The following is a 25,839-nucleotide window of genomic DNA, read 5'->3' as shown; positions in this document are numbered from 1 at the left end:
GAACTGCAGTTCCCCCAATGTATCATGAGACAGTCAAGTCTGTTTTGCAGAAAGAGATTAGTAAGCCATACTAGTTACGGTAGAGAGATGAGTAGACTAAAGTCTAGGTAGGATACTGGCTGACATTGATGTTACTTGTACCAATAAGTCTTACTTGAGAATGGAAATGGAATTTTATCAGGAGTCAAGCAGATTCTTTCTGGGCATTCACAGTGCAACTTCGGAAACAGTGCTTATCAGCTCTGCTGTGGCTCTGGTCGCTGTGGCAGTAAGGACCTGCGCCTCCCAGGCCTCTCACCCTCCTCTCCTCTCCTCTCCTTCCGTTGCAGTGGCTCTGTAGTGTTGTTGCGCTCCAGTGCAGCATATTGAAACATTTATCTGCTAAGCAGATGCCTTCGCATTGGGACTCTGAACAGACAGAGAAGGCTGATATTAAGCCTGTTATTATGACTGACAGCTCACTCACCACCTCCCTGCAAACAGCTGACAAGGCACCTACACCTTCCCACTATCCCTTGTCCTGTCCCTCAGGGATTAGCACCCAAAACTCCCTGAGCTGCTCTCCACCCCACCAGTCCCCAGCCCTAGAGGACATCAACTGCAGTTCTTGTGTGGAAAAATCCAAGAAAATCCCCTGTGGGACTGTCAACGGGCCGGTGAACACAGAGGTGAAAGTCAATGGCCCACACCTCTACAGCAGCCCCACTGACTCCATGGACCCCCGGCGACTTCCAGGCGCCAGCACACCCCTACCAAGCCTCTCACACAGGCAAGGCTGGCCTCGGCCCCTCACGCCACCAGCGGCTGGGGGTCTTCAGAACCACACCGTCGGCATCATTGTGAAGACAGAAAATGCCACTGGCCCCAGCTCTTGCCCCCAGAGGAGTTTGGTTCCTGTCCCAAGCCTGCCCCCTTCCACTCCCAGCTCTTGTGCCAGCATAGAGAACACCAGCACTTTGCAAAGACAGACTGTCCAACCACAGATGGGACCTCCGTTGACAGATCCAAGGCCACTGGGCTCACCCCCAAGTGCCACCCGGGTGCTCACTCCCCCTCAGGCAGCAGGAGATGGCATCTTGGCCACCAGTCAGCGATTCTGCTCACCAGCCCCATCATCAGGTGAGTTATACTCAGCCTTGAGGTGATTTGAGATAAGATTTTTTTTTCCTTCTTTCCTTCTTACTAGAACACTACTTGTCTCTGGCACGTGGTGGTGCTTGAGATTTAACATGGTGCCTCAGGTATGAAAGTCTGTTACATAAGCCACTGTGTATTTTTCCCCCGCCCAATTTGGATTAAATTTATGCTCTTCTTGACAAATAAAGACTTAAGATTAAAAAAAAAAAAAAAAAGATTTCAGACTGGCAGAATAGTTCACTTGCATTGTACTCTGTTTTTCCATGTGTGTGACCCAGGTTCCTGCCCAACCCCCACTGCACTGAAGGGCGCTTCAGTGCTATGGTGTCTTTCCTTCTCCCCTCTCTCTCTGCTTCTATCTAAAGGAAAAAAAAAAACACACTGATTTTTGTGGATATTCCAGAAGACTTTAATCCCTGTTATTCTCTCCCTCTGCCCTTCCATTTAAATGATAGAAAAATTAAAGGGGGGCTAGGTTACTTTGTGCAAAAACTCAGGTTCAATCCCCCAATCTCCACCTACAGTGGAGAAGCTTCATGAGTGGTAGTGCTATAGAGCCATGCAGGTACCAGGCCCCAGTCAGTAGAACCCTGGTGGCAGAAAATAAAAATTAAAAAATACACATATTAACTTCTCCCCATTTTGGTGGAGGAGAGAATGCTGAAATCTAACCCAGCCTCATATAGCTTGTCCCCTTTTTTCTTTCCTTTTTTTTTTCCTCTTCATATACATACATTTTTTGCTTTTGAGGTAACCTTGATTTAGAAAACTGTAGGTACAGTTTTCACCTCAGAATGTATTACCACAGTCACCCCTATAAAAGCGCCAATATCCCTCTACCAAAAGTTCACTGCAGCACCCCTTACGACCCCCAACACATTTTTAACCTTGAGTCTGTTGAGTCTGTGATCTTTGTTGCTTATTGTCCTGACTTTCATGTGAGTCCCTTTAATATCCCTTGTAGCCCTAGTTTAATGGTAGTATTCCCAAGTTATCACCTGTCTAAAAAACTGTTTCTACCTTCAAACTCAATTGATAGCTTAGCAGGATAAACTTATTCTTGGGTGGAGGCCTTTTCCATTCAGAACTTTGAATATATCCTGCCAAATCTGTTTGGCTTTTAAGAGTTTCTCTGGGAAAATCATATGATAATCTATATGATTTCCCTTATAAGTGATCCTTTGCTTCTCCCAGAAGCCTTCAGTGTTCTAAACTATTTGCCATATTAACTATTAAATCTTTGTAAACTTGGGTTTGAGTTATTTATTTCTCTATTTATTTTATTAGAAGAGGAGCGAGAGCATCACTTTGTACATAATAGTGCCAGGGTTCAAACTCAGGACCTTATACTTGAGAATTCAATGCTTCATTCACTATGCCACCTCCCAGAATGCAGGGAACAAATTTCCACCTTAGTATTTGTTTGGTGGGGGGGGGTTGTTTGTTTTATCTCTTTATTAGGGGATTAGTAGTTTACAGTTGGTAGTAAAATACAATAGCTTGTACATGCATAACACTTCCAGTTTTCCACATAACAATTCAACCCCCACTAGGTCCTCCTCTGTAGTCTTTATTTTTGTTTGTATATTGCCACCTGGGTTATCACTGGAGTTCAGTGTCAGCACTACTAATTCACTGCTTCTGGTGGCCACTTTTTTCTTTGTGTTTTAGGTAGGAGAGAGAACTTGGGAAGGGGAGATAGAAAGATGCCTACCTGCAGACATACTTCACTACTCATAAAGCAATCCCCCGCAGGTGGGAAGTGGGGTCTCAAACCCAAGTCTTTGTGTATGGTAGTCTGTATGGCCAGTTGGATGTACCACTGTCCAACTCCCTTTGCAAATTTCTTGTTAATTCATCTGACTGTTGGTTTAAGCATCCTAGCTCTGCTGACCAGGGTGTGGCTTGCTGTTTTTTTAGGTAGAACAGTTTTGGCTCTGAAAGCTCAAGTGATTTTCATAAGAATGACCTACCAAGTCAGTAGTAGAATTGGTTCTACTGAGTATCCCTTCCCATCCCTGACATTCCAGACCTACCTAGTCTTCTGTGTTTCATTTCATTGCCTCAGAGTGTTTGAACTCCATGTGATGGAACCTCATTTGAAAGTTTTATATCAGGGACCAGGTGGTGGTACAGCTGGTTGAACACACTACAATGTACAAGGACCCAGGTTCATGCCTCCAGTCCCCACCTACAGGGGGAAAGCTTTGTAAGTGATGAAGTGGTGTTGCAGGTGTCTATCTCTCTCCCTCTCTTATCACCCCATTCTCTCTTGATTTCTGGCCGTCTCTATCCAATAAAAATCTTCTTTTTAAGTCATATTTTTAAAAATAAAAGTTTTGTCAGAAAGGGACAGAAAGCAGTACTACCTTTCAGAATAACTACAGGGTAGGATGCCCAGAGATTGGTCTAGCTCAGAAGTTTTTCTTCAGACCACACGGCACAAGGCAATTCCTTACATCCATACTTGGCCAATCTCGTCTGGATTTGCTCACTTAATTGTTCCTAGTCTGCATATAGGAATGTGAAGTTGCTGACTCCAGCTTCTCAATAATACTGGAACTCTGGGTTCTCTCCTGTCTGAACTGAAACCAACCTCTCAGTTGCTAAGAGGATAAACAAGTGATGGTGACTTCTCTGCATCCTAGGCCTGGATGGCACCCTACTCTCAGTTTTGTTTTGTTTTGTTTTCTCCTCCCCTCAGTACCAGTCTGGATAAGTTTTATATCCTGTGAATTAGACTTTTTTAGTAGGCAAGAATTTCAGGGACAGGCACCAATTTACTTGAGTGAGTAGAGACAACAGAGAAGTAATCAGAGTCTAGACACTGAAGCTACTCACCCCTTCCCCAGCCCCATGTTACCCAGGGCAGTAAATGTCACTGGTTCTTGGTGCTCTGGAGAGTCCTGTGTTGCATTGTTGTTCCGTCTGCCCTTCCTCACCACACATTTTTAGCTCTAGGAGTTCCAGAGCCTATGAGGTGAGACTCAACAAGGGAGCATCACCTTGGGTCCAAAATCCACACCTGTCTCAGCAGTGGGGTATCGGACTGGTGGGTTTCTCTCAGGCAAGTAAGTAACAGTTTTCCTGCTCCGTCCCCAGATGGCAAGGTCAGCCCCGGCACGTTATCCATAGGAAGCGCTTTAACCGTACCCTCTTTCCCAGCCAACTCTACTGCCATGGTGGACCTCACCAACTCACTTCGAGCGTTTATGGATGTCAATGGAGGTGAGTAAATGCAGTGCTGCCTCTACTCCAACATTTGTCCTCTTTGAGAAGAGAATGGAGCAAGGGAGGAGGAAGAAGGAAGGAAAATGGGTCAGTGGTAGTATACGTGCTTTGCATACTATGGCCCTGGATTTGCAGTACCTGGGAATGATGGAGCAATACTCTGGTCTTTCTCATACTATCTCACAATTATAAGAATTGTTTTGGGGGGTCGGGTGGTAGCGCAGTGGGTTAAGCGCTTGCTGCACAAAACACAAGGACCAGCATAAGGATCCCAGTTTGAGCCCCCGGCTCTCCATCTGCAGGAGAGTCATTTCACAGGCAGTGGAGCAGGTCTACAGGTGTCTATCTTTCCCCCTCTCTGTCTTCCCCTCCTCTCTCCATTTCTCTCTGTCCTTTCTGACGATGACATCAATAAACAACAACAGTAACAATGAAAAACAAGGGCAACAAAAGGGAAAATAAATATAAAAAATTTTTTAATTAATCTTTTTGATAATACAGAGAAAAAATGAGAGGGAAGGGAAAGCTAGAGAGGGAGACAGACAGCTACAGCACTGCTTCACTGCTCGTGAAGCTTTCTTTCTTGCATATGGGGACCAAGGGCTTGAACCTGGGTCTTTGTGCATGATGATATATGCACTTGACCATGTATACCACCACCTGGTGCTCAATCTCTTTTATTCTTAAAAGGAAGGGGACAGTTGGGATGCTTAATCTCAGATGAGTGGGGAGATGGAAATTGACTGCCTATCTGTGCCTTATACACATGCACATACACGTAATCAAAAATGAAGGGGAAACAAAGCCAAGTGGAATCAGTGAGAAGTGAACAAAGCTACTTTAGGCAGATTACCTAGATTTGCAGAATAAAAGCGGGAAGAGCCTTGCTCTCAAAGTCAAGGAGAACTAGGAGAGATCTTGATCTCTGAACTGGGGATGAGTTGAAAGCCATACCTCAATATCAGACTCGTTAGGCCTCCCCAGAGAAGCAAGTGGGGTATTTAATTTGACCTTTCTAGTTCACTTTACCTAAACCCAAGCTACCGACTGCAGGGAGCATCTGCACAGACTGCATTAGGGCCCACTAGGGCTCGCTGGAAATGGCTCATGAGATGCCCAGCTCCACTTCCTTGTACCACTTTGTACAGTGAGGAAAATCATTTGGCTAGGATCTAGAAATGCTCGACTATTTGCTCTGTCATCCCCTACTTCCACATTTTCCTTTCCCCATCTGTTTTTTAATCTTTCTCTTTGGTTAATAGAAATCGAGATAAATATGCTGGATGAGAAGCTGATCAAGTTTCTGGCCTTGCAGAGAATACATCAGCTTTTCCCTTCCCGGGTCCAAGCTTCACCAGGCAACATCGGAGCACATCCACTGGCTTCTGGAGTGCACCACATAGAAGGTGCGCGTGCACACACCTGCCACCACATCACACCGTCAGATCTCCCTTCTATGTGGGTGAACACCATCTCCCTCCCGTGGAGAGTCTTAGATTTCGATGTCTCAGTCTTCCATATGTGCCTTTATTGGACTTCTTAATAAAGCACTATGGTTACTTTTCTCAGAAAGCAGGAAGAAAATGATAGCTAGATAGCTACAGCTTTCAGATCAAATTCTGAGAGATCTATGACTCCATGAACTCTGCTTAGTTACTTTCAAATTCAGTGTGAGAAGAAACAAAATAATGGACTGGCCTTCTGGAAGTTCTTTTTAGAGGTTAACTCTGCCAAGGATATCCTTTTAAATGTTAACTATTAAGAGTCTTGTTGCTGGGCTGAGGAGACAGCATAGTGGTCATGCAGATGACCTTTAAGCCTGAGGCTCTGAGCTCCCAGGTTCAATCCCCAGCACTACCATAAACCAGAGCTCAGTAGCACTCTGGTAAAAAAAAAAAAAAAAAAAGATGAGATAGCACCATCAATAATAGCACAATATATTTTTTATTCATAAGGCAGTGCTTAGCTGTGCTCCATTTTGTTGGTTGTTTTTTCGTTTGTTTTTCTTAAGCCTTGATGCTTAGACCAAGGATGTAGTGGTAGAGTGCAAAGTTCACATGTATGAAACCTTGGGTTCATTTCCTAAAACCAAAGAGAAAAAGATCCTGCTTAAAAATACAACCAGAGTGGTCCAGGAGGTGGCGCAGTGGCTAAGGAACTAGACTCTCAAGCATGAGGTCCTGAGTTCCATCCCCGGCAGCACATGTACCAGAGTGATGGCTGGTTCTTTCTCGTGAATAAATAAATACTTAAAAAAAAAAAAAAATACAACCAGAGTGGTCCGGGAGGTGGCGCAGTGATAAAGCTTTGGACTCTCAAGCATGAGGTCCTGACATCAATCCCCGGCAGCACATGTGCCAGAGTGATGTCTGGTTCTTTCTCTCTCCTCCTGTCTTTCTCATAAATAAAATCTTTAAAAAAAAAAAAAAAAAAACCAGGGGAGTCAGGCGGTAGCATAGCAGGTTATGTGCACGTGGCACAAAGCACAAGGACTGGCTTAAGGATCCCGGTTCGAGCCCCCGGCTCCCCACCTGCAGGGGAGTCACTTCACAAGTGGTGAAGCAGGTCTGCAGGTGTCTGTCTTTCTCTCCCCCTCACTGTCTTCCCCTCCTCTCTCCATTTCTCTCTGTCCTATCCAACAACGACAACATCAATAATAACTACAACAATAAAACAACAAAGGCAACAAAAAGGAATAAATAAATATTTTTTTAAAAAAACCAGATCAACACTATCAGCATCATTTGAAAACTTGTTAGAAAAATGGAGCTAAGGGGAGTCAGGCGGCAGCGCAACGGGTTAAGCGCAAATGGCACAAAGCGCAAGGACCGGCAGAAGGATCCCGGTTCAAGCCCCCGGCTCCCCACCTGCAGGTGTTTGTCTTTCTCTCCCTCTTTCTGTCTTCCCCTCCTCTCCATTTCTTTTTGTCCTATCTAACAATGATGACATCAATAACAACTACAACAACAATGAAAAACAAGGGCAACAAAAGGGAAATAAATATTTTAAAAGAAAAATGGAGCTAAAAACCCCACCTCATAACTACAAATCAGAATCTTCTTTTTTATCAAGATCCCTAGGTGACTTATGTACATTAAATTTGTAGACACCCTCATGCATGCCCTCTGTTTTCTGCATAATTTTCCTATAGTTTCAGCTGATACCAGCAAGCAGCCCAGGAGTTTAAAGTACTATATTGAATTCTGTGACTATATTCAAAGATGGTCTTGCCTTCCCCTCCTTGCTACCCATTTGAAAATTCTATGGGTGAAGAGGAACTCATTGCTTCAATCAGTGTCAGATGTCTAATGGGATTGTTTCCTGTAGGCCATGAGCCAAAGGTCTAGTTTGTATTGATCCGTGCTCTGAGTTTCTAAATGATCCTATTCTTGTGTTTGTCTCGTAGTGCAAAGAAAGGAGGTACAGGCCCGAGCTGTGTTTTACCCTCTCTTAGGGTTGGGAGGAGCTGTGAACATGTGTTATCGGACCCTCTACATCGGGACAGGTGAGCCAGTTGGGAAAGCATTGATTCTGTTCAGCCATGAGAGGCTAAGAAGGGGCAAAGAAAATCTCTCTTGGGCTCACTGTTTTAATCCAATGACTATCCAGACGAGAAACTAAGACTATCAGGTGCTTTGTCTTTCCTGGTTTAGACAGTGGTATCAGGAGAGAGAAGTCAGCTCTGACTCTACTGCTCAGTGAAGCATTTTATACAGGAAATACTAGAGGGAGGGGCCAAAGCTTTGTCCCTGGAAGTCACACATACCTAGGCTCTAGTCAGCCCTGTATCTTGAACAGAGATAGAAAGATTAGCCCTTAGCCTACAAATTTGCTTCTCTCCTTCAGATGATAGGATCTATAGGCCCTTTACCCTGTGCTGTGTTCTCATGGAAATATTTCATCCTTTTCAGTAGCTCACTATTTTCCTCTAGTTTGTAGCCTCGTGTTCTAAAGCAGATCAGCTGGCAGAAAATTGGAAAAGATGTCTTTGTTCAAAAATACAAAGAGAGGTCCCAGTGCTCTTGAGCCCGCGAGGTTTCTACTTGCACCACCTAGAAACTAACTCCCTTCCACCTTATCTCCCCCACATATATCTTATGATCTCTTTTCTGCCCTCTTTCCCTTTACTACCTTGCAGGAGCTGACATGGACGTGTGCCTTACAAACTATGGTCACTGTAACTACGTGTCCGGGAAACACGCGTGCATATTCTACGATGAGGTGAGGAGGGGGTGGGAGGGAGTTCTTCCAGTCTGAAACCTCTCCCAGGTACTGGGTGTTTGTTCAGTGCCCTCGGGTGAGGGGGAAGTGGGGAAGTGGTGGTTCTCTCCTTTTCTTCCCTCCTTGCCACTCTTAGAGGAGAGGAATCTTTTTTTTTTTTTTTTTTTTATTTAAGAAAGGATTAATTAACAAAACCATAGGGTAGGAGGGGTACAACTCCACACAATTCCCACCGCCCAATCTCCATATCCCACCCCCTCCCCCGATAGCTTTCCCATTCTCTATCCCTCTGGGAGCATGGACCCAGGGTCATTGAGGGTTGCAGAAGGTAGAAGGTCTGGCTTCTGTAATTGCTTCCTCGCTGAACATGGGCGTTGACTGTTCGGTCCATACTCCCAGTCTGCCAAGGAGAGGAATCTTGGTGTTGAAGGGCGCCCAACCTGTGGCTGCTTGTTCCCCACAGCAGGGCTACCGCTTATCTCAAGTCTGCTCATAGGCGCGGGAGCCCACCCTGAAGCAGGGGAGGGGGCGAGCATAGAATTGAAGTTAAGCTTTCTGAGTGTGGCCCTAGGAGTTTCATCATCTTGTGCCGGTGACTATCATTTCAACGGGAATCATTGCTGAGGAGACAGGAAAGGGGGGTAGGGGGTGGCTTTTCTTAGAGGGTAAGTCATCTCCCTTATGTGAGTGTCAGGCCCTGTTCTGTGAGGGCATGATTGGGAGAAGAAAGAGCTCCCCAGGTAGAACAGCACAGCCTCTTTCTCCAAATGTCCTCTCTCCCCTTAGCCCAGGCCCCACGCAGCAGACCACACATCTTATCTTCCCTCCTCCTCCTCAGAATACCAAACATTATGAGCTGTTAAACTACAGTGAACACGGGACAACGGTGGACAATGTGCTGTACTCATGTGACTTCTCTGAGAAGACCCCGCCAACCCCCCCAAGCAGTATTGTTGCCAAAGTGCAGAGTGTCATCAGTAAGTTGGAGCCACAGAGCCTGCCATTTTTAGACATACTCTCTAAGGCTCCCACCAGGGTGGCCCTGGCTGGCTACCTTTGACCTGCCGTCTCTTGCCTTCCCAGTCCCATTGACCAGGCTTTCCTTGCTCGTGGGTCCAAGGCAGACCATGGAGAAGCAAGTACTGTGCACCCACATATGTGTAACACCTACTTGGGAACTTCAGACTCTGCCAGCCCTTTCTGGGCACCCCTCACCCCTAGTCATGCGGCAGTTAGAATGGGGAGGCGTGGGGACCCAACCCTGGCAAACATCCTGGAAGGGTTGGCTGCTCACTGTTCCTCTTCGGTGACCATCCCCTTTTTCCCAGGGCGCCGCAGGCACCAGAAACAGGATGAAGAGCCAAGTGAAGAGGCAGCCATGATGAGCTCGCAGGCCCAGGGGCCACAGCGGAGACCCTGCAACTGCAAAGCCAGCAGCTCAAGCTTGATAGGGGGCAGTGGGGCCGGCTGGGAAGGCACAGCCTTACTGCACCATGGCAGCTACATCAAGCTGGGGTGCCTACAGTTTGTCTTCAGCATCACTGAGTTTGCGACCAAACAGCCCAAAGGCGATGCTGGCCTGCTGCAAGATGGGGTCTTGGCTGAGAAGCTCTCTCTCAAGCCCCACCAGGGTCCTGTGCTGCGCTCCAACTCTGTTCCCTAGGACTAGTGGCTACCGGGTCACCTGCCTAACCACCCAAACCAAGACTCCTGCAATGCAAAAATGTACACAAACCAAGCCCGGGTTATTTTCTATACTCCACCAGAAACCCTTCAACTACAATCTTTGCATGAAATGAAGAAAATCTTTTGACTGTTTTTTAAAAAATCCTTCTTTTCTCAAGTTCTAGGGGGCATTTGCACATATATTTGTACTCAACATTTCATGGGCAAACGGCAGTCCCAGGCTGTTCCTCAGAACAGTGTGAGCAGGGAGGGGAAGGCTGATGGTCTGGACACTTCCTCCAACAGAACCGTACCCCACCCACCTCCTGCTCCCTCTCCCTCTGTTGTAAATAATCAGAAACTTGTTCTATTTTGTGGCAGTGACAATAGTTTTATATTAAAAGAAAAAAATACAGTTTTCATACAGCAAAATCTATACAATATCATTGTTTTATTTAATATAAAGATCGCTACCCACCCTCCTTCCACGGTTCCTGCCCTCCAGGTTATTCGCCCTTTCTGCAGCAGTTGCACTACAGGTAGCTACTGTGTATTATGGACAAATGAGAAATGAATTCTTTTTCTGGCTGTCCATCTATTTTATTTCAAATAAGGAAAAGCGTATTTGGATTTTGTGTAAATACATCTAGTGATGACATTTTTTCAATGTTTTTTAAAACTGTGTACAGTACTACATGTGGTAGAGCGTTTTCTTCAAATTGTCTATTGTAGCAAAAATGTTTTTGTCGTAAACCTGTTTTGTCTCCTTTTTTGTTCTCTTGCCAATTCTCTCCTCTTCCTCTTACCCCTGGTTCCCTTCTCTCCTCCAGCCCCAACTAGTAGTAATGTACATAGTAATTGTAATGTTTTAGACTTTACAGAAACTTTCCTGTATTCTGTATATAAAAAACAAAAAATACTTCAAATCATGTTTTCTGCCTGTCTGTCTTACCTGTCATCACCCTTAGAGGGGACCCTTCCAGAAATCATGGTCTGTCTCACTGAATAAGTCTTCGGTCCCAAGGGGTGCCAGGATAGGGGAGGTATTGTAGAAAAATGAGCCTGGTAAGTGTAAAGGAAAAAGTAGATGATTAGGGGGTGTGTCTAGTAAGGGGCAGCGGCTGTCTTTATGGTTTTGTAGGTGACTTGTGCAGAGGGTTTGATCATTTGACATCAGATCAGCTCCAAAGCCTGAACATCAATAAGATAGGAGTTGATATGAAACCTCTATTCTGGGCTAGAAGTTTCAATCTAAAAAACTCAAAGTTTTTTAGAGTTCCAGTTGTCTGGGAGAATTCATAACACCTAGTTTTGTCCTTTATCAGCCTTAGCTGGGCATATGGCAGTTCATTTATTTAAGTTCGCCCTCTCTGCTCACCTTTGCTAGGACTTGATCTAAGTCGTTTCTTGTAATCAGTAGACAGGGCTGGTATGACCCCATGCCTCTTGGGAATTAAAAATTTAGTGTGGGGAGTTGGGCCAGTAGCACAGTGGGTTAAGCACACATGGCGCAAAGCTCAAGGATCCCGGTTCGAACCCCCGGCTCCCCACCTGCAGGGGAGTCGCTTTACAGGCGGTGAAGCAGGTCTGCAGGTGTCTATCTTTCTCTCCCCCTCTCTGTCTTCCCCTCCTCTCCATTTCTCTCTGTCCTATCTAACAATGATGACATCAACAACAACAATAAAAAGGGAAAAATAAATATAAAAAAATAGAATTTAGTGTGGAGCAGTATGTTAATTCAAATGGAAAACAAAAAACCCAGTTTCTTGATACAAATGTGCCACAAATTGTGATTTGAAATCACATCTCTTATCAGATGAAAAAGTCTAGTTTATTACCTTAATAATAAGATTCTGAAGACTGTATTAAGCCAAATTCCAGTCTACTCACAAATGGAAAGAACTTTTTGTGGGAAATTTTTCCTAAAGCAATATTGTGCATTGTAACGTGTGCTCAACCAGGTGTGCGACCACCAGGCCTCTGTAATATTGTACTCCTTACTAAGTACCTCTGGATGGGGGCCGGGTGGTAAGTATCTGGGAGGACAGGGTAGGAGTGCACTGGATTAAGCACCCATAGTACAAAGCGCAAGGACCAGTGGAAGGATCCTGGTTCAAAACCCCTCCTGCAGGGGGCTCGCTTCACAAGCAGTGAGGCAGGTCTGCAGGTGTCTATCTTTCTCTGCCCCTCTCTCTATTTCTCTCTGTTCTATCCAACAACAACAAGGGGGAAAGATGGCCACCAGGAGCAGTGGACTCAGTGCAAGGAACAAGGACCAGCAGTAACCCTGGAAAAGAAAGTACCTCTGGGAGGTAGAAGGATTGCATGATGGTTACCGAGGCACAAAAGTTCCCAGATTCAATTCCTAGCGCCACCATTCTTCTAGCATTTGCCCTTCCGTAGCCAGTCAACAGCGTCAGGTTGAGCCTGATGTAAAGTTTCGAGCACCACCATAAAAGCCAAAGTTGAGCAATGTTCTGGTTAAAGATAAATAAGGGAGCCAGGTGACGGTGCACCTTGTTAAGTGCACACATCACCATGTGCAAGGACTTAGGTTCAAGCCCATAAGCTTCATGAGTGGTGAAGCAGGACTACAGGTGTCTCCCCAACCCCTCAATTGTTCTGTCTCTATCCAATAATAAATAATAATAATAAGGAAAATACTTAATGTAGGGCTGGGGGGTAGTAGCATAGTAGTTATGCAAAAAAGTCATTCTTGAGGCACCAGAGGTCCCAGATTGAATCCCCAGCACCACAAGAAGTTGGAGCCGAGCAGTGTTCTCTTTTGTTTTGTTTTTAAAAAGGGAAGAAAGTACCTCTGTAAGTCAACATTTCGCATAGGTAGTACCTGTTTGCCTATCAAGATTTTGCCTTGTGGAGGGTGGATGTGCAAACACTCATATGCCTGAGGCTTCAAGGTCCTAGGTTCAATACCCCACACCACCATAAGCCAGAGCAAAACAGTGCTCTGGTTAAAAAAAAAAATTAAATTCTCCTTAGGATAACAAAATGCATCTATTTATTTTATTAATGTTTGTTTTATACCAGGCTGTACAACTGAACCCTGAATTCACTATGTAGCAAAATAAGGGAGCCTGGCAATACTGCACTCCGTTAGGCACACAGTACTGAGTGCAAGAACCCCTGCATGGATCCTGGTTCCAGCCCCCCCACACCTACAGTGGGGACGCTTCACAAGTGGTGAAGCAGGTCTGTAGGTGTCTTTCTACCTATCCCACCCCCATCAATTTCTCGTTAAATAAAATAGGGGGGATGGCCACGGGAGTAGTGGGTTGGTAGTGCCACACCAAATCCCAGCGATAACCCTGGAGGCCAAAAAAAAAAAAGGACAAGGAAACTCCCTGGAATCAGGCTTCTTGGCAACCACGTAGTTTTTGTCCACTGTTTTGTTTCCCCTGCCTTGATGGACCTCCTAAACTCCCTAAAGACAGAAACATACACACTTTTACTAGGTTTTTTGTTTGTTTGTTTCTGTCTCCGCTTTTCAAAAGTGGATGGGGGAGCAGTCAGAGGCAGGAAAACAGTTCATGAACAAGTTAAGCCTGGTATCCCTTAACAAATGATGACTGACCTGACCTCTATGAGGAAAATTACAGGAGCTGACAGGATTGGACTGTCTGAAGGTGTTCTTAGAGATCAAGACAGAAAAGGCCTCACTCTCAGACAAAGGCATTCATATGCACACACCTCTGCAGCAGAGAAAAGGACTGCTATAGACATACTTCCCTATTCTCCCCTCCTACAGGCGTCAGCTATGGGGCACACGTACAAAAGACAGATACAAACAAGCACACGCGGGCACACACTAGAGATACACCCAGAGACTTCACCCACAAAAGTTGCTCACATGAGCACACCCATAAAATCCGGAGGTGCTCGAAACCAAGGCAATCCCAGGAGGCCCTCGGCATACATAGTACACATCAAGAAATCACACAGGGTGTGTAGATTCCAGAGGGCACGCACACACAGACCTTAGAGGTCAAGGCCGCACAAACCGAGGACACAGGCTCACGGCTAGGTGGCGCTCGCAGACCCCCGCGCGCACGCACGCACACACCCCAGCCGGGCCTCGCGCCCGCCTCCGCCTCCGCCTCCGCCTCCGCCTCCGCCTTCTTCCAGGCCTGTGCAAGGCTGGTCGGCAGCAATCCAGTGCAGCGCAGGGCCTGGGCCGGAGCCCGGAGAAGTAGCCGGCATGGAGGCGCTGCTGCTGGGCGCAGGGCTGCTGCTGGCCGCCTACGTGCTTGTCTACTACAATCTGGTGAAGGCCCCTCGGTGCGGCGGCATAGCCAGTTTGCGGGGCCGCACGGCAGTGGTCACCGGTGAGTACTCGCTGGCGGGCAGGCGTCGGGGCAGGGGGGTGGCGGCCCGCCCCGCTCAGCTCGCTCCCTCCCGCTGCCCCTAGGCGCCAACAGCGGCATTGGGAAGATGACGGCGCTGGAGCTGGCGCGCCGCGGGGCGCGCGTGGTGCTGGCCTGCCGGAGCCGGGAGCGCGGGGAAGCGGCCGCCTTCGATCTCCGCCAGGTGAGGAGGGCGGGAGCAGCTGACTCCGTGAGAAGAGGCCGGACGGGGAGACACGCAGAGGGACAAGAAGAGCAGCCCCAGTGCATTCAGATCCTGAGGGGACAGGGGAGTGCAGCAGAGAGGTGCTGCATGTAGAGAAGGGGAACCACATGCAAAATTGGGGAGTGGGCTTCCTAGAGGAATTACTGCGTTGAGGTAGAAGATACACTAGTGAAAGGCAGCTGGGAAGGGATCAGCACGTGCAAAGAAAGGTCCCGAGGCAAGAGCACTGATCCGACTTTAAAAACAAAAAGGTTTTGGGGGACGGGTGGTGGCACACCTGGTTGAGTGCACACATTGCCATGCAAAAGGACCCAGGTTCGAGCCCCGGTTCCCCACCTACAGGAAGAAAGCTGCAGGTGTCTCTCTGGCTTCACCCTCTCTATCTCTCCTTTCCCTCTCAATTTCTGACTGTCTCTATCAAATAGAAGATAGCAAAAAAAATTAATAAGTAGGTTTTGTAAGGTTGGAGTAAGAAGATGAGGCTGAATTATAGGGCTGGAGTCCTTGATAAACAGTGAAGAGCCAATGAAGTGTGTTCAACAGTGTCTGGACTGTCAAAATAGTCTGTCTCTTTTTTTTTTTGTTTTTAATTATTTTTTAAATATTTATTTCCTTTTGTTGCCCTTGTTGTATTTATTTATTTATTTATTTATTAATGAAAAACATAGGAGGAGAGAGAAAGAGCCAGACATCACTCTGGTACATGTGCTGCCGGGGATTGAACTCAGGACCTTATGCTCGAGAGTCCCATGCTTTATCCACTGCGCCACCTCCCGGACCACTTAATTATCTTTTTTAACCAGAGCACTGCTCAGCTCTGGCTTATGGTGGGGGGGGGGGGGATTGAACCTGGTACTTTGTAGCCTCAGGCATGAGTCTCTTTGCATAACCATTATGCTACCTACCCCTTCCCCCACCTTTTTATTTTTTTAGAGACAAGAAGTAAAGAGGCGGAGTGATTGAAACAGACCATAGTACTGAAATTTCCTTCAGTGCACGGGGTCCTGGCTTGAACCTAGGTCATGTACAAACCAACACAGTATCCAAGTGAACTATTTCACCGGCCCAAAAATAGCCTTTAAATTTTTATTTATGCTTCCAGGGTTATCACTGAGGCTTGGGGCTCACACTATGAATCCACTGCTCCTGGAGGTCATTTTTTCCATGTTTATTGGATAGGACAGAGAGAGATTGAAAGAGATGGGGAGGGAGTCAGGCAGTAGCACAGCAGGTTAAGTGCATATGGTGTGAAGTGCTAGGACCAGCAGAAAGATCCAGGTTCTAGCCCCCGGCTCCCCACCTGCAGGGGAGTCACTTCACAGGTGGTGAAGCAGGTCTGCAGGTGTCTATCTTTCTCTCCCCCTCTCTGTCTTCCCCTCCTCTCTCCATTTCTCTCTGTCCTATCTAACAACGACATCGATAACAACAACAATAATAACTACAACAACAATAAAAAAAGAGCAACAAAAGGGAAAATAAATAAATATTAAAAATTAAATTTAAAAAATAGAGATGGGGAAGATAGGAGAAGAGAAAGACACCTGCAGACCTACTTCACCACTTGTGAAGTGACCCTCCTGCCAGTGAGGTGGAGGGAAGAGGGGGTTGAATCAGGATCATTATGTGGGTTCTTGCGCTTAACACTATGTGCATTTAACCCAGTGTGCTACTGCCCGACCCCCCACTGTATTCTTTTTTGAGAAGGTAGATTTAGAGTCTGCTAAATAGCTCACTTTGATAGTGTGCTGCTTTGCCGTGTATGTGACCCAGATTCAAGCTCAGAGCCCACTGCACTGAAGAAAGTGTCAGTGTTGTGGTCTATTTCACTTCACCTCTCTCTGCCTTTCTGTCTCTGTCTAAAATTAATTAATTACGGGACCGGGTGGTGGTGCACCTGGTTGAGCATACATGTTACAGTGTTCAAGGACCAGGGTTCAAGCCCCTGGTCCCCACCTACAGGGGGGAAGGCTTTGCAAGTAGTGAAGCAGTGTTGCAGGTGTCTGTCTCTCTGCCTCTCTCCCTCTCTACCACCCCCATCCCCTCTCGATTTCTGGCTGTGTCTATCCAATAAATAAAGATAATAAAAAGTTTAAATAAAATAAGAGGGGGCCTGGTGGTAGCGTAGAGGGTTAAGCGCACATGGCACAAAGCACGAGAATGGCTCAAGGATCCCAGTTCCTGCGCTCCCTCACCTTGGAGGGTCTTTTCATGGGCAGGGAAGCAGGTCTGCAGGTGTCTCTCTCTCCCCCTCTCTGTCTTCCCCTCTTCTCTCGATTTCTTTCTGTCCTATCCAACAACAACAGAAATGACAACAATAACAATCACAACAACAATGATAAACAACAAGGGCAACAAAAGGGAAGAAATAGCCTCCAGGAGCAATGGATTTGTGGTGCAGGCACCCAGGCACCAAGCCCCATCGATAACCCTGGAGGCAAAAAAAAAAAAAAAAAAAAACCTAGCCTCTAGGAGCAGTGGATTCGAAGTGCGGTCACCAAGTCCCAGCAATAACTGTAGAGGCAACAAATAATAATAATAATTAAATTAATTAATTAAAGGGTAGATTTATTGTAACCTGGGGAACAGTTCAGTGGATAAAGATAATAAAATAAAGGTAATAAAAAATTTTTAAAACACAGATTTATTTATGAGGGAGAGGGAACCAGAGCATCACTCTGGTACCCGAGATGCTAGCAATTGAATTCAGGGCCTCATGCTAGATAATTTAATGCTTTACCCCTTATGTCACCTCACAGTACTTGTTTCACTTGCCCCTGAAGGTGGGGAGCAGGGGCTCAAACCTGGGTCTTTGTGCATGGTAAACGGAGTGCTTCACCAGGTGAACCACCACCCCTTTTGTGGGGGGAGAGGGAGTCAAGCAGAGATAGAAAATGAAAGAGATCACAGTACCAAAGCTTCCTTCTGTGTGGTGGGGCCCAGGCTTGAACGTGGGTCATGCACATGGCAGCAAGAATGTGTGTGTGTGGGGGGCAGCTATTTGCCAGCCCCCCTACACACACACCAAATTCTTATTCATAGGACACATCTTAGTAAGAGTAGGAAGTAGACACTCAGAATTTGGTGCCTGGGGAGGGAGGGGAAAGAGGTGCCAGGTGACAAGCTGAGTCCTTACCCCTCCACAGGAGAGTGGGAACAATGAGATCATCTTCATGGCCTTGGACTTGGCCAGTCTGGCCTCTGTGCGGGCCTTTGCCACTACCTTCCTGAGCTCTGAGCCGCGATTGGACATCCTCATCCACAATGCCGGTGAGGGGCAGCAGGTCCTGCAGGGGGTTGGCGGGGGACCAGTGGATTGTGTGAGAATGATGCCTCCTGCCACCATCTCACAGATGGGAACACTCAGGCCTGTGGGGTCCCCTCTAAAGTAGTCACTCACCCCCTGCCCCACCCCGCCCCAAGGGATCAGTTCCTGTGGCCGGACCCGAGAGCCCTTTAACCTGCTGCTGCGAGTGAACCACATCGGCCCCTTCCTGCTGACACACCTACTACTGCCCAGGCTGAAGACATGCGCACCTAGCCGAGTGGTGGTGGTGTCCTCAGCTGCCCACCGGCGTGGGCGCCTTGACTTTACATGCCTGGACCGCCCTGTGGTAGGCTGGCGACAGGAGCTTCGGGCCTATGCTGACAGTAAGCTGGCCAATGTATTGTTTGCTCGGGAGCTCTCCACCCAGCTTGAGGGCACTGGAGTTACCTGCTATGCAGCCCACCCAGGTGAGACCTGGCTTTTTGACTGTTCTGCTTTGCTTTGACTCTTCTCATGCTCTCTTCCCAACCCATACCCCCTCAACCCCTCAGGAGCCACAGAATCTCAGAGTACAGATGAACTACGATGCAAAGAGAGCCATGTACCTTTCTTGCTGATGTTGGAACCAGGTTAATCCTGTTTGGCTTCTTCTTTGACACCACAAATTTAGATGATAACTATGGGAGGGGGTTGCATATGGCAATGAAAAATTCCCATGTTCTCACCCCAAGTAATCATCCATATTACTGAACTGACTATAATATAATGGTGTTAATAGGCAATAATTGGTCATTCATTCAGACTGAGAAGCATTTACTGAGGGGCCGGGTGGTGGAATAGGTTGAAGGTATATGTTGCCTTGCACAAGGACCCAGGTTCAAGCAAGCCCCCGGTTCCCACCTGCATGGGGAAAGCTTTGCAAGTGGTTAAGTAATATTGCAGGTATCTCTCTGCCTCTCCCCTCCCCCCCTTTTTTTAACTTTTAAAAAAATTATCTTTATTTATTTATTGGGTAGAGATAGCCAGAAATCAAGAGGTAAGGGGGTGTGATAGAGGAGAGAGACAGAGACACCTGTAGCCCTGCTTCACCACTCGAAAGGCTTTACCCCATGCAGGTGGGAACTGGGGCTTCAAACCCAGGTCCTTGTGCATTGTAACATGTGCGCTCAACCAGGTGCGCCACCATCCAGCCCCTTATCTCTCTGTCTCTATCCAATAAAGTAAAAGTAAATAAAATATTTTGAAAAGAAGGCAGAGGAGAAGGAGGAAGAGGAGGAGGAGGAGGAGGAGAAGACAAAGCAGCATCTACTAAGTGCCATAATGTGGGAACCTATGTACCCAGAGTGGCACTGAGGACAAAGCAGGGAGCAAAACAAAACGGCCCTTGTGGAGCGTACATTCTACTTTAAGGGAGAGGGCAATAGCTAACAAATACACACAGCAGGCTAAGTGCTATAGGAAGAGATAAACAGGGAACATATTCAAATGACTGGGAATATTGACAGTCAAAAAAGATATATAGGGGTTAGTTAGTGGCAATGCTCAAGGACCCAGGTTCAAGCCCGTGGTCCCCACCTACAAGGGGAAAGCTTCATGAGCAACTAAGCAGTGTTGCAGGTGTCTCTTCCTCTCTCCCTATCGTTCCCCTTCAGTTTCTCTCTGTTGTTATCATAGACATAGACGTATAATATATATAGTTACGCAGGAGGCTGAACAGTGAGTAGAGCTCTGGATTTGCAAACATGAGGCCCAAGCATCATGAATCTGATACCCAGCAACGCATCTGTCAGCACGGTGCTCTGATTCTTTCTCCTTTCTGTCTACTTATTTCTATCTTATATCTTGTGAAATTAATTTTTTTTGCCTCCAAGGTTATTGCTGGGGCTCAGTGCCTCCACCACAGATCCACAGCTCCTGGTGGCTATTTTTTTTTTTTCCATTTTATTGGATAGGACAGAGAGAAATTGAGAGTGGAGGAGGAGGTAGAGAGGGAGAGAAAGATACCTGCAGACCTGCTTCACCGCTTGTGAAGCATCCCCCTTGCAGGTGGGGAGCCGGGGGTTCAAACCCAGATCTGCAGGTGTCTATGTGCACTTAACTGGGTGTGCCACCTCCCGGCCCCCCATTAATTTTTGTTCTTTAGATAGAGGGTGAGAGACACAAAGACAAAGTGGGGAGTAACGTCAAAGCACCGTTGCAACACTCATGAAGCTTTCTGTGTGCAGGTGCTCCCCTGAGGCTTGAGCCCAGGCTTTTGTGCAGCATAAATATGTACTCTACTGCATAAGATGTCTCCAGGCCCCTACAATAACTTTTGCAGTCTTCTTTTAATATTTATTTTGGATAGAGACAGAAATTAAAAGATAAGGGGGAGATAGTAAGGAAGAGAAAGGGCCAGGCAGTGGGTTAAGTGCACATGGCATGAAGCACAAGGACCAGCACAAGGATCCTGGATCAAGAGCCTTGGCTTCCCACCTGTAGGGGGCGGGGGTCACTTCCCAAGCAGTGAAGCAGGTCTGCAGGTGTCTGTCTTTCTCTCCCCCTCTCTGTCGTCCCCTCCTCTCTCGATTTCTCTCTGTCCTACCCAACAACAACAGCAGCAATACAATAACAACAACAACAAAATGAAAAAAAAAAAAGTGGCCTCCAATAGCAGTGGATTCATAGTACAGGCACTGACCTCAGTGATAACCCTGGAGGCAAAAAAAGAAAGGGGGGTGGGGAGACACACGTGCAGTATTGCTCCAACCGTCCGCGAAGCTCACGACCTGTAGGTGGAGACCAGGGGTTTAGACCCAGGCTCCTTATAACATGTGCGCTCTGCCAGGTGCACTATCACCCCACTCCCCACTCCAAATAAATCTCTGACAAAAAAAAGAGGGGCGGGGGACAGGCAGTGGCACACCTGGTTAAGCGCACACACTGCAGTGCACAAGGACACAGATTCAAGCCCCTGCTGCCCACCTGCACAGGGAAAGCTTCATGAGTGGTGAAGCAGGACTGCAGGTGTCTCTCTGTCTCTCTCCCTCTATATCTCCTCTCTTCTCTCAATTTTTCTGTCTCAATCCAATAATAAATATTTTTTTAAAAAAAGACATATGAGGCTTTCTGGAGAAGAGTGCAAAGAATGGAACAAATAACAAAGGAAAAGGCCTTAAGGCACAAATATCTAATGTGCTTGAGAAAGAACAGAGAACCTGGCATGGAACAGAGTATGAGAGTGATAGTTAACTCTTTGGCTTTTAGGGAATTGGGCAATGGCGCAGCGAGTTAAGTACAAGTGGCGCAAAGCACAAGGACTGGCGTAAGGACGTAAGGATCCTGGTTCTAGGCCCCCCCCCCCCCCCACTTTCCACCTGTAGGGGAGTTGATTCACAAGCGGTGAAGCAGGTCTGCAGGTGTCTATCTTTCTCTCCCCTTCTCTGTCTTCATCTCCTCTCTCCATTTCTTTCTGTCCTATCCAACAGCGACGACATCAATAATAACAATAATAACTGCAACAATAAAACAAGGGCAACAAAAAGGAATAAATAAATAAATTTTTTTCCTTTTTTTTAAAAATTTTTTTTATTATTTATTCCCTTTTGTTGCCCTTGCTGTTTTATGGTTGTAGTCACCATTGATGTCGTTGTTGGGAAATAAATGTTTTTTTTAAAAAGTCTGTGAGTCAGGCAGTAGTGCAGCAGGTTAAGCGCAGGTGGCGCAAAGCACAAGGACCGGCGTAAGAATCCTGGTTCAAGACCCTGGCTCCCTACTTGCAGGGGAGTCGCTTTACAAGCGGTGAAGCAGGTCTGCAGGTCTTTCCCCCTCTTTGTCTTCCCCTCTTCTCTTGATTACTCTCTATCCTGTCCAACAACAACGACAGTAATAAGAATAATAACAGTGGTCCGGGAGGTGGTGCAATGGATAAAGCACTGGACCCTTAAGCATGAGGTCCTGAGTTCAATCCCCGGCATCACATGTACCAGAGTAATGTCTGGTTCTTTCTCTCCTGCTGTCTTTCTCATTAATAAGTAAATAAACTTTTTAAAAAAAAAAAAGAACAATAACAACAAGGACAACTTGTTGGGAATAATGGTCTCCAGGAGCAGTGGACTCATAGTGCAGGCACTGAGCCCCAGCAATAACCCTGGAGGGAAAAAAAAAAGAGTCTGTTTATGCTATCTCCCCCAACCAATTTTTTCTTTTTTTTTTAATATTTATTTATTTATTCCCTTTTTTTTTACCCTTGAGGTTTTATTGTTGGATAGGGCAGAGAGAAATGGAGAGGAGGGTAAGACAGAGGGGGGGAGAGAAATATAGACACCTGCAGACCTGCTTCACCGCCTGTGAAGTGACTCCCCTGCAGGAGGGGTGCACGGGGCTCAAACCAGGATCCTTACCTGGCCCTTGTGCTTTGGGCCACCTGCACTTAACCCACTGTGCTACCGCCTGACTCCCTCTTTTTCTTTTTTTTAAACTTGAGCTCTGACTTATGGAAATTGGACTGGAGACCTTAGAGCCCCGTGTGTTTTTCTCCCCAGTTTTTTTGTTTGTTTTATCAGAGCACTGCTCAGCTGTAACTTATGGTGGTGCTGTGAATTGAACCTGGGAAACTGGAGCCACAAGCACTAAAGTCTTCTTGCTATCTCCCCAGCATCCCCCCCTTTTTTTTTCAAGATTTATTTTATTAACTTCATGAGAAATAGGTAGACAGGGAGTCGGGCGGTAGCGCAGCGGGTTAAGCGCATGTGGCGCAAAGCACAAGGACCCGCATTACGGATCCGGGTTGGAGCCCCCGGCTCCCCATCTGCAGGGGAGTCGCTTCACAGGTGGTGAAGCAGGTCTGCAGGTGTCTCTCTTTCTCTCCCCCTCTCTGTCTTCCCCTCCTCTCTCCATTTCTCTCTGTCCTATCCAACAACGAAGACATCAATGACAACAATAACTACAATTAAAAAAAAAAAAAAAAAACAAGGGTAACAAAAAAGGGAAAATAAATAAATAAATAAATATTCTTTAAAAATAAGTTAAAAAAAAAAAAAAGGAAATAAAAAGAAATAGGTAGACAGAGAGAGGAAACCAGAGCAACAACTCTGGCATATGCAGTGCCCGGGATTGAATTCAGGACCAGAATTCTTTGTGCCACCACAACTAGCCTTTATCAAGTCTTTTATACTCCATATCTCTAATGTCCACAAGAGTGGCTAGTTTACCATAGGTGTTAAGAGATGTTTGCTGGTTAAACAAGAGTAGGACTTGAGCTAGAAGAAAAGTTGAGAAGTGAGAGTTATTTCAGGCAAGGAACACAGCATAAGCAAAACTGAGAGATGGACATTAAAAGCAGTTTGGATGAAGAGGTGACAACTTGCTATTGGAGATGAGTGAGATCACTTTGGGGAGGGGCTGAATATCTATCTGGTAAGTACCCTGGCTTCCTTGGAGCTGGACTCCCTTTCCCGCTTTTTTTTTATTTCTTTATTGGGGAATTAATTAATTAATTAATTAGTTTACTTTCAACAGTAAAGTAAAATACACCTTTGTACATGTGCAACATTTCTAGTTTTCAACATAACAATTCACAGCCCTCTTAGGTCCTCCTCTGTCTCTCTGTCTTCCAGGGGACCTGAGCCCTCCTCCCACCCCAGAGTCTTTTACTTTGGTGCAAATTTTTTTAATTGCATGAGTTTCAAGGCCAGTGGTGCACCTGGTTGAGCACACATATTACCACATGCAAGAACATGAATTCAAGCCCCCAGTCCCTATCTGCAGGGAGGGGGAAGCTTCATAATCAGTGAAGCAGTGCTGCAGGTGTCTCTCCCTATTTTACCTTCTCCTCTCATTTTCTCTCTGTTCTATAAATTAAAATAATTATATGTTAGTATCACATGAGACAAAAGTAGAGTGAGGGCAGCTAGAGCATCACTCAGGTATATGTGGTGCTGGGAGTCAAATCTGGTACTTTGTGCATGTAAGTCCAAAGCTCTACCAGTTGTGCCATCTCCTCACCTGCCCCCCCCCACTGTCTTTTTTTTTTTTTTTTTTTTTTGCCTCCAGGTTTATTGCTGGGGCTCAGTGCCTGCACCATGAATCCACTGCTCCTGGAAGCCGTTTTTCCCATTTTGTTGCCCTTATTGTTCCCCTGGTTGTTGTCTTATTATTGTTGTTGTCACTGCTGTTGTTGTTATAGGATAGGACAGAGAGAAATGGAGAGAGGAGGAGAGACAGATGGGGGAGAGACAGACAGACACCTGCAGACCTGCTTCACTGCTTGTGAAGTGACCCCCCTGCATGTGGGGAGCCGGGAACTCCAACTGGGATCCTTGATCCCATCCTTGTGCTCCGTGCTATGGGCGCTTAACCCACTGTGTTACCACCGGCCCCTGTTCTTGCCATCCTTACCCTGAACATTCAACCACTGTCCTCCCCACCCCTTGCTTTCTTCCTGTCCACAGGCCCTGTGAACTCGGAGCTGTTCCTGCGTCATGTACCCAAGTGGCTTCGCCCACTGTTGTGCCCACTCGCTTGGCTGGTGCTGAGGGCACCAAGAGGAGGTGCTCAGACACCCTTGTACTGTGCTCTGCAGGAGGGCATTGAGCCCCTTAGTGGGAGATATTTTGCAAACTGCCGTGTGGAGGAGGTGCTGCCTGCTGCCAGAGATGACCGGGTAGCTCACCGGCTGTGGGAGGCCAGCATAAAGCTGGCAGGCCTTGGGCCTGAAGAAGATGTAGAACCTAAGGAAGACCTCCTACCTGAAGACCCAGGCACCCCATCTTCTCTAAGCAGCACCCACTCTAAGAAGCCTACAGTTTTTGAATCCCACGCCAACCTTCCTAAATTACCAGACTTGTCTAAGGTCACACATCGAATCCCAGTTAAAACTGAACCTGAGCCCCAAACCTCCTAATTGCTATCCACCCCAATCCCCATCCCCAAGGCTGGGTTGCTTCTCCAAGGCTGGGTTGCTTCCCCTTGAAATCGTATTGGTGTATGTCAAGCACAGAGGAGTTTGCAATTTTCTGGGGCTTAAAGGTGTGTGTCCTGGACTGTTCTTTTCCAGATAGAAGGAAACAATAGATGATTGTTCCCTCCCAAGAATGACAGTAAACACAGACTGCGAGATTGCAGGTAATATGCCAGACACTGCTGCTCAGGAATTTGAATTTCATATCCCAGACCCCAGGTTCTGTGACGCCAATCACTTGTGTGTAAGGACCTGGAAATTTGTCAGTTGATGCACTGCCCAACATTGCCAATCACTGGACCCCTAGCCACCACGCAACGAGACAGGTAAATAAATCACTCCTGGTTGGCAGGTGCGTGATTCGGCTGTAGAGGTAAGGGACTCACCCAGGGTCGCCTAGCTGGGCAGAAGGGGGAACTGAGAATTGCACCCAGGCTGCCTGACCCCAGGGCCTACTGCTGGGAGCTAAGGCGGGCCAGGCTAGTTGTTTTGAAGCGTGCCCCCCCTCCCGTGGGAGAAGGGGACGCCTCCCGTGGTACTTGGCGGGGCTGAGCCCAGCGATTCGGACCCGGGAGGAATGAAGCGCGCGGACTGCGAGGCTCCGGCCGCGGGCTGCCTGTCTCAGGGCCGGCCCCGCCCCCCGCCGCCACTTCCGGCGAGACTGCGAGCGCGGAGGAGCGCGGAGGGGCGCGGGCGGGCGGCCGCTGGGGGGCGGCGCAGGCTGGGTGCGGCCCGCCGCTGCTGCTGCTGCTGCTGCTGCTGCTGCTGCTGCCGCTGCCGCTGCTGTGCTGCT

The 25,839-nt window shown here is 47.1% G+C and overlaps 3 protein-coding genes across 8 annotated transcripts in view; all 3 read left to right on the top strand.

Moving 5' to 3' along the window:
* The window catches only part of PHF12 (PHD finger protein 12), a 52,648-nt gene extending 41,465 nt beyond the window's left edge, over nt 1-11,183 (top strand). For 2 of the 4 annotated variants that reach the window (XM_007520455.3, XM_060204039.1), the window contains exons 9-15: nt 330-1,119; nt 4,240-4,365; nt 5,631-5,774; nt 7,775-7,873; nt 8,507-8,589; nt 9,428-9,566; nt 9,918-11,183. In XM_007520455.3, the coding sequence (XP_007520517.1) occupies nt 330-1,119; nt 4,240-4,365; nt 5,631-5,774; nt 7,775-7,873; nt 8,507-8,589; nt 9,428-9,566; nt 9,918-10,252 (1,716 nt within the window). In that variant the 3' untranslated portion in view covers nt 10,253-11,183. The other 2 variants (XR_009553144.1, XM_060204040.1) reach the window with 2 other exon arrangements.
* A 3,111-nt stretch (nt 11,184-14,294) lies between these two features.
* Nucleotides 14,295-25,223, top strand: DHRS13 (dehydrogenase/reductase 13). Its single transcript, XM_007520476.3, has 5 exons — nt 14,295-14,597; nt 14,681-14,799; nt 17,985-18,108; nt 18,262-18,573; nt 24,538-25,223. Exons 1-5 carry the CDS (start codon nt 14,471-14,473, stop codon nt 24,987-24,989), a joined length of 1,134 nt encoding a protein of 377 aa, XP_007520538.1. The 5' UTR covers nt 14,295-14,470; the 3' UTR covers nt 24,990-25,223.
* A 399-nt stretch (nt 25,224-25,622) lies between these two features.
* Nucleotides 25,623-25,839, top strand: part of FLOT2 (flotillin 2) — a 29,687-nt gene continuing 29,470 nt past the window's right edge. The window contains exon 1 of one of the 3 annotated variants that reach the window (XM_060204059.1): nt 25,623-25,809. The gene's annotated coding sequence lies outside the window, so the exon portion shown is untranslated. The remainder of the gene's footprint in view (nt 25,810-25,839) is intronic. The other 2 variants (XM_060204060.1, XM_060204058.1) reach the window with 2 other exon arrangements.

This window comes from Erinaceus europaeus, chromosome 12, assembly GCF_950295315.1.
Source record: "Erinaceus europaeus chromosome 12, mEriEur2.1, whole genome shotgun sequence".
Taxonomy (NCBI): Eukaryota; Metazoa; Chordata; class Mammalia; order Eulipotyphla; family Erinaceidae; genus Erinaceus; species Erinaceus europaeus.
The sequence above is the reverse complement of the archived record's forward strand: the minus strand, read 5'-3'. Positions and strand labels throughout refer to the sequence as shown.

Excerpts from the sequence above, each read along its gene's own strand:
- DHRS13 (XM_007520476.3), top strand. The coding sequence starts at position 14,471 with ATGGAGGCGCTGCTGCTGGGCGCAGGGCTGCTGCTGGCCGCCTACGTG. Across the intron at positions 14,598-14,680 it reads CCGCACGGCAGTGGTCACCG|GCGCCAACAGCGGCATTGGG; the intron begins GTGAGTACTCGC and ends CGCTGCCCCTAG. Across the intron at positions 14,800-17,984 it reads CCGCCTTCGATCTCCGCCAG|GAGAGTGGGAACAATGAGAT; the intron begins GTGAGGAGGGCG and ends ACCCCTCCACAG.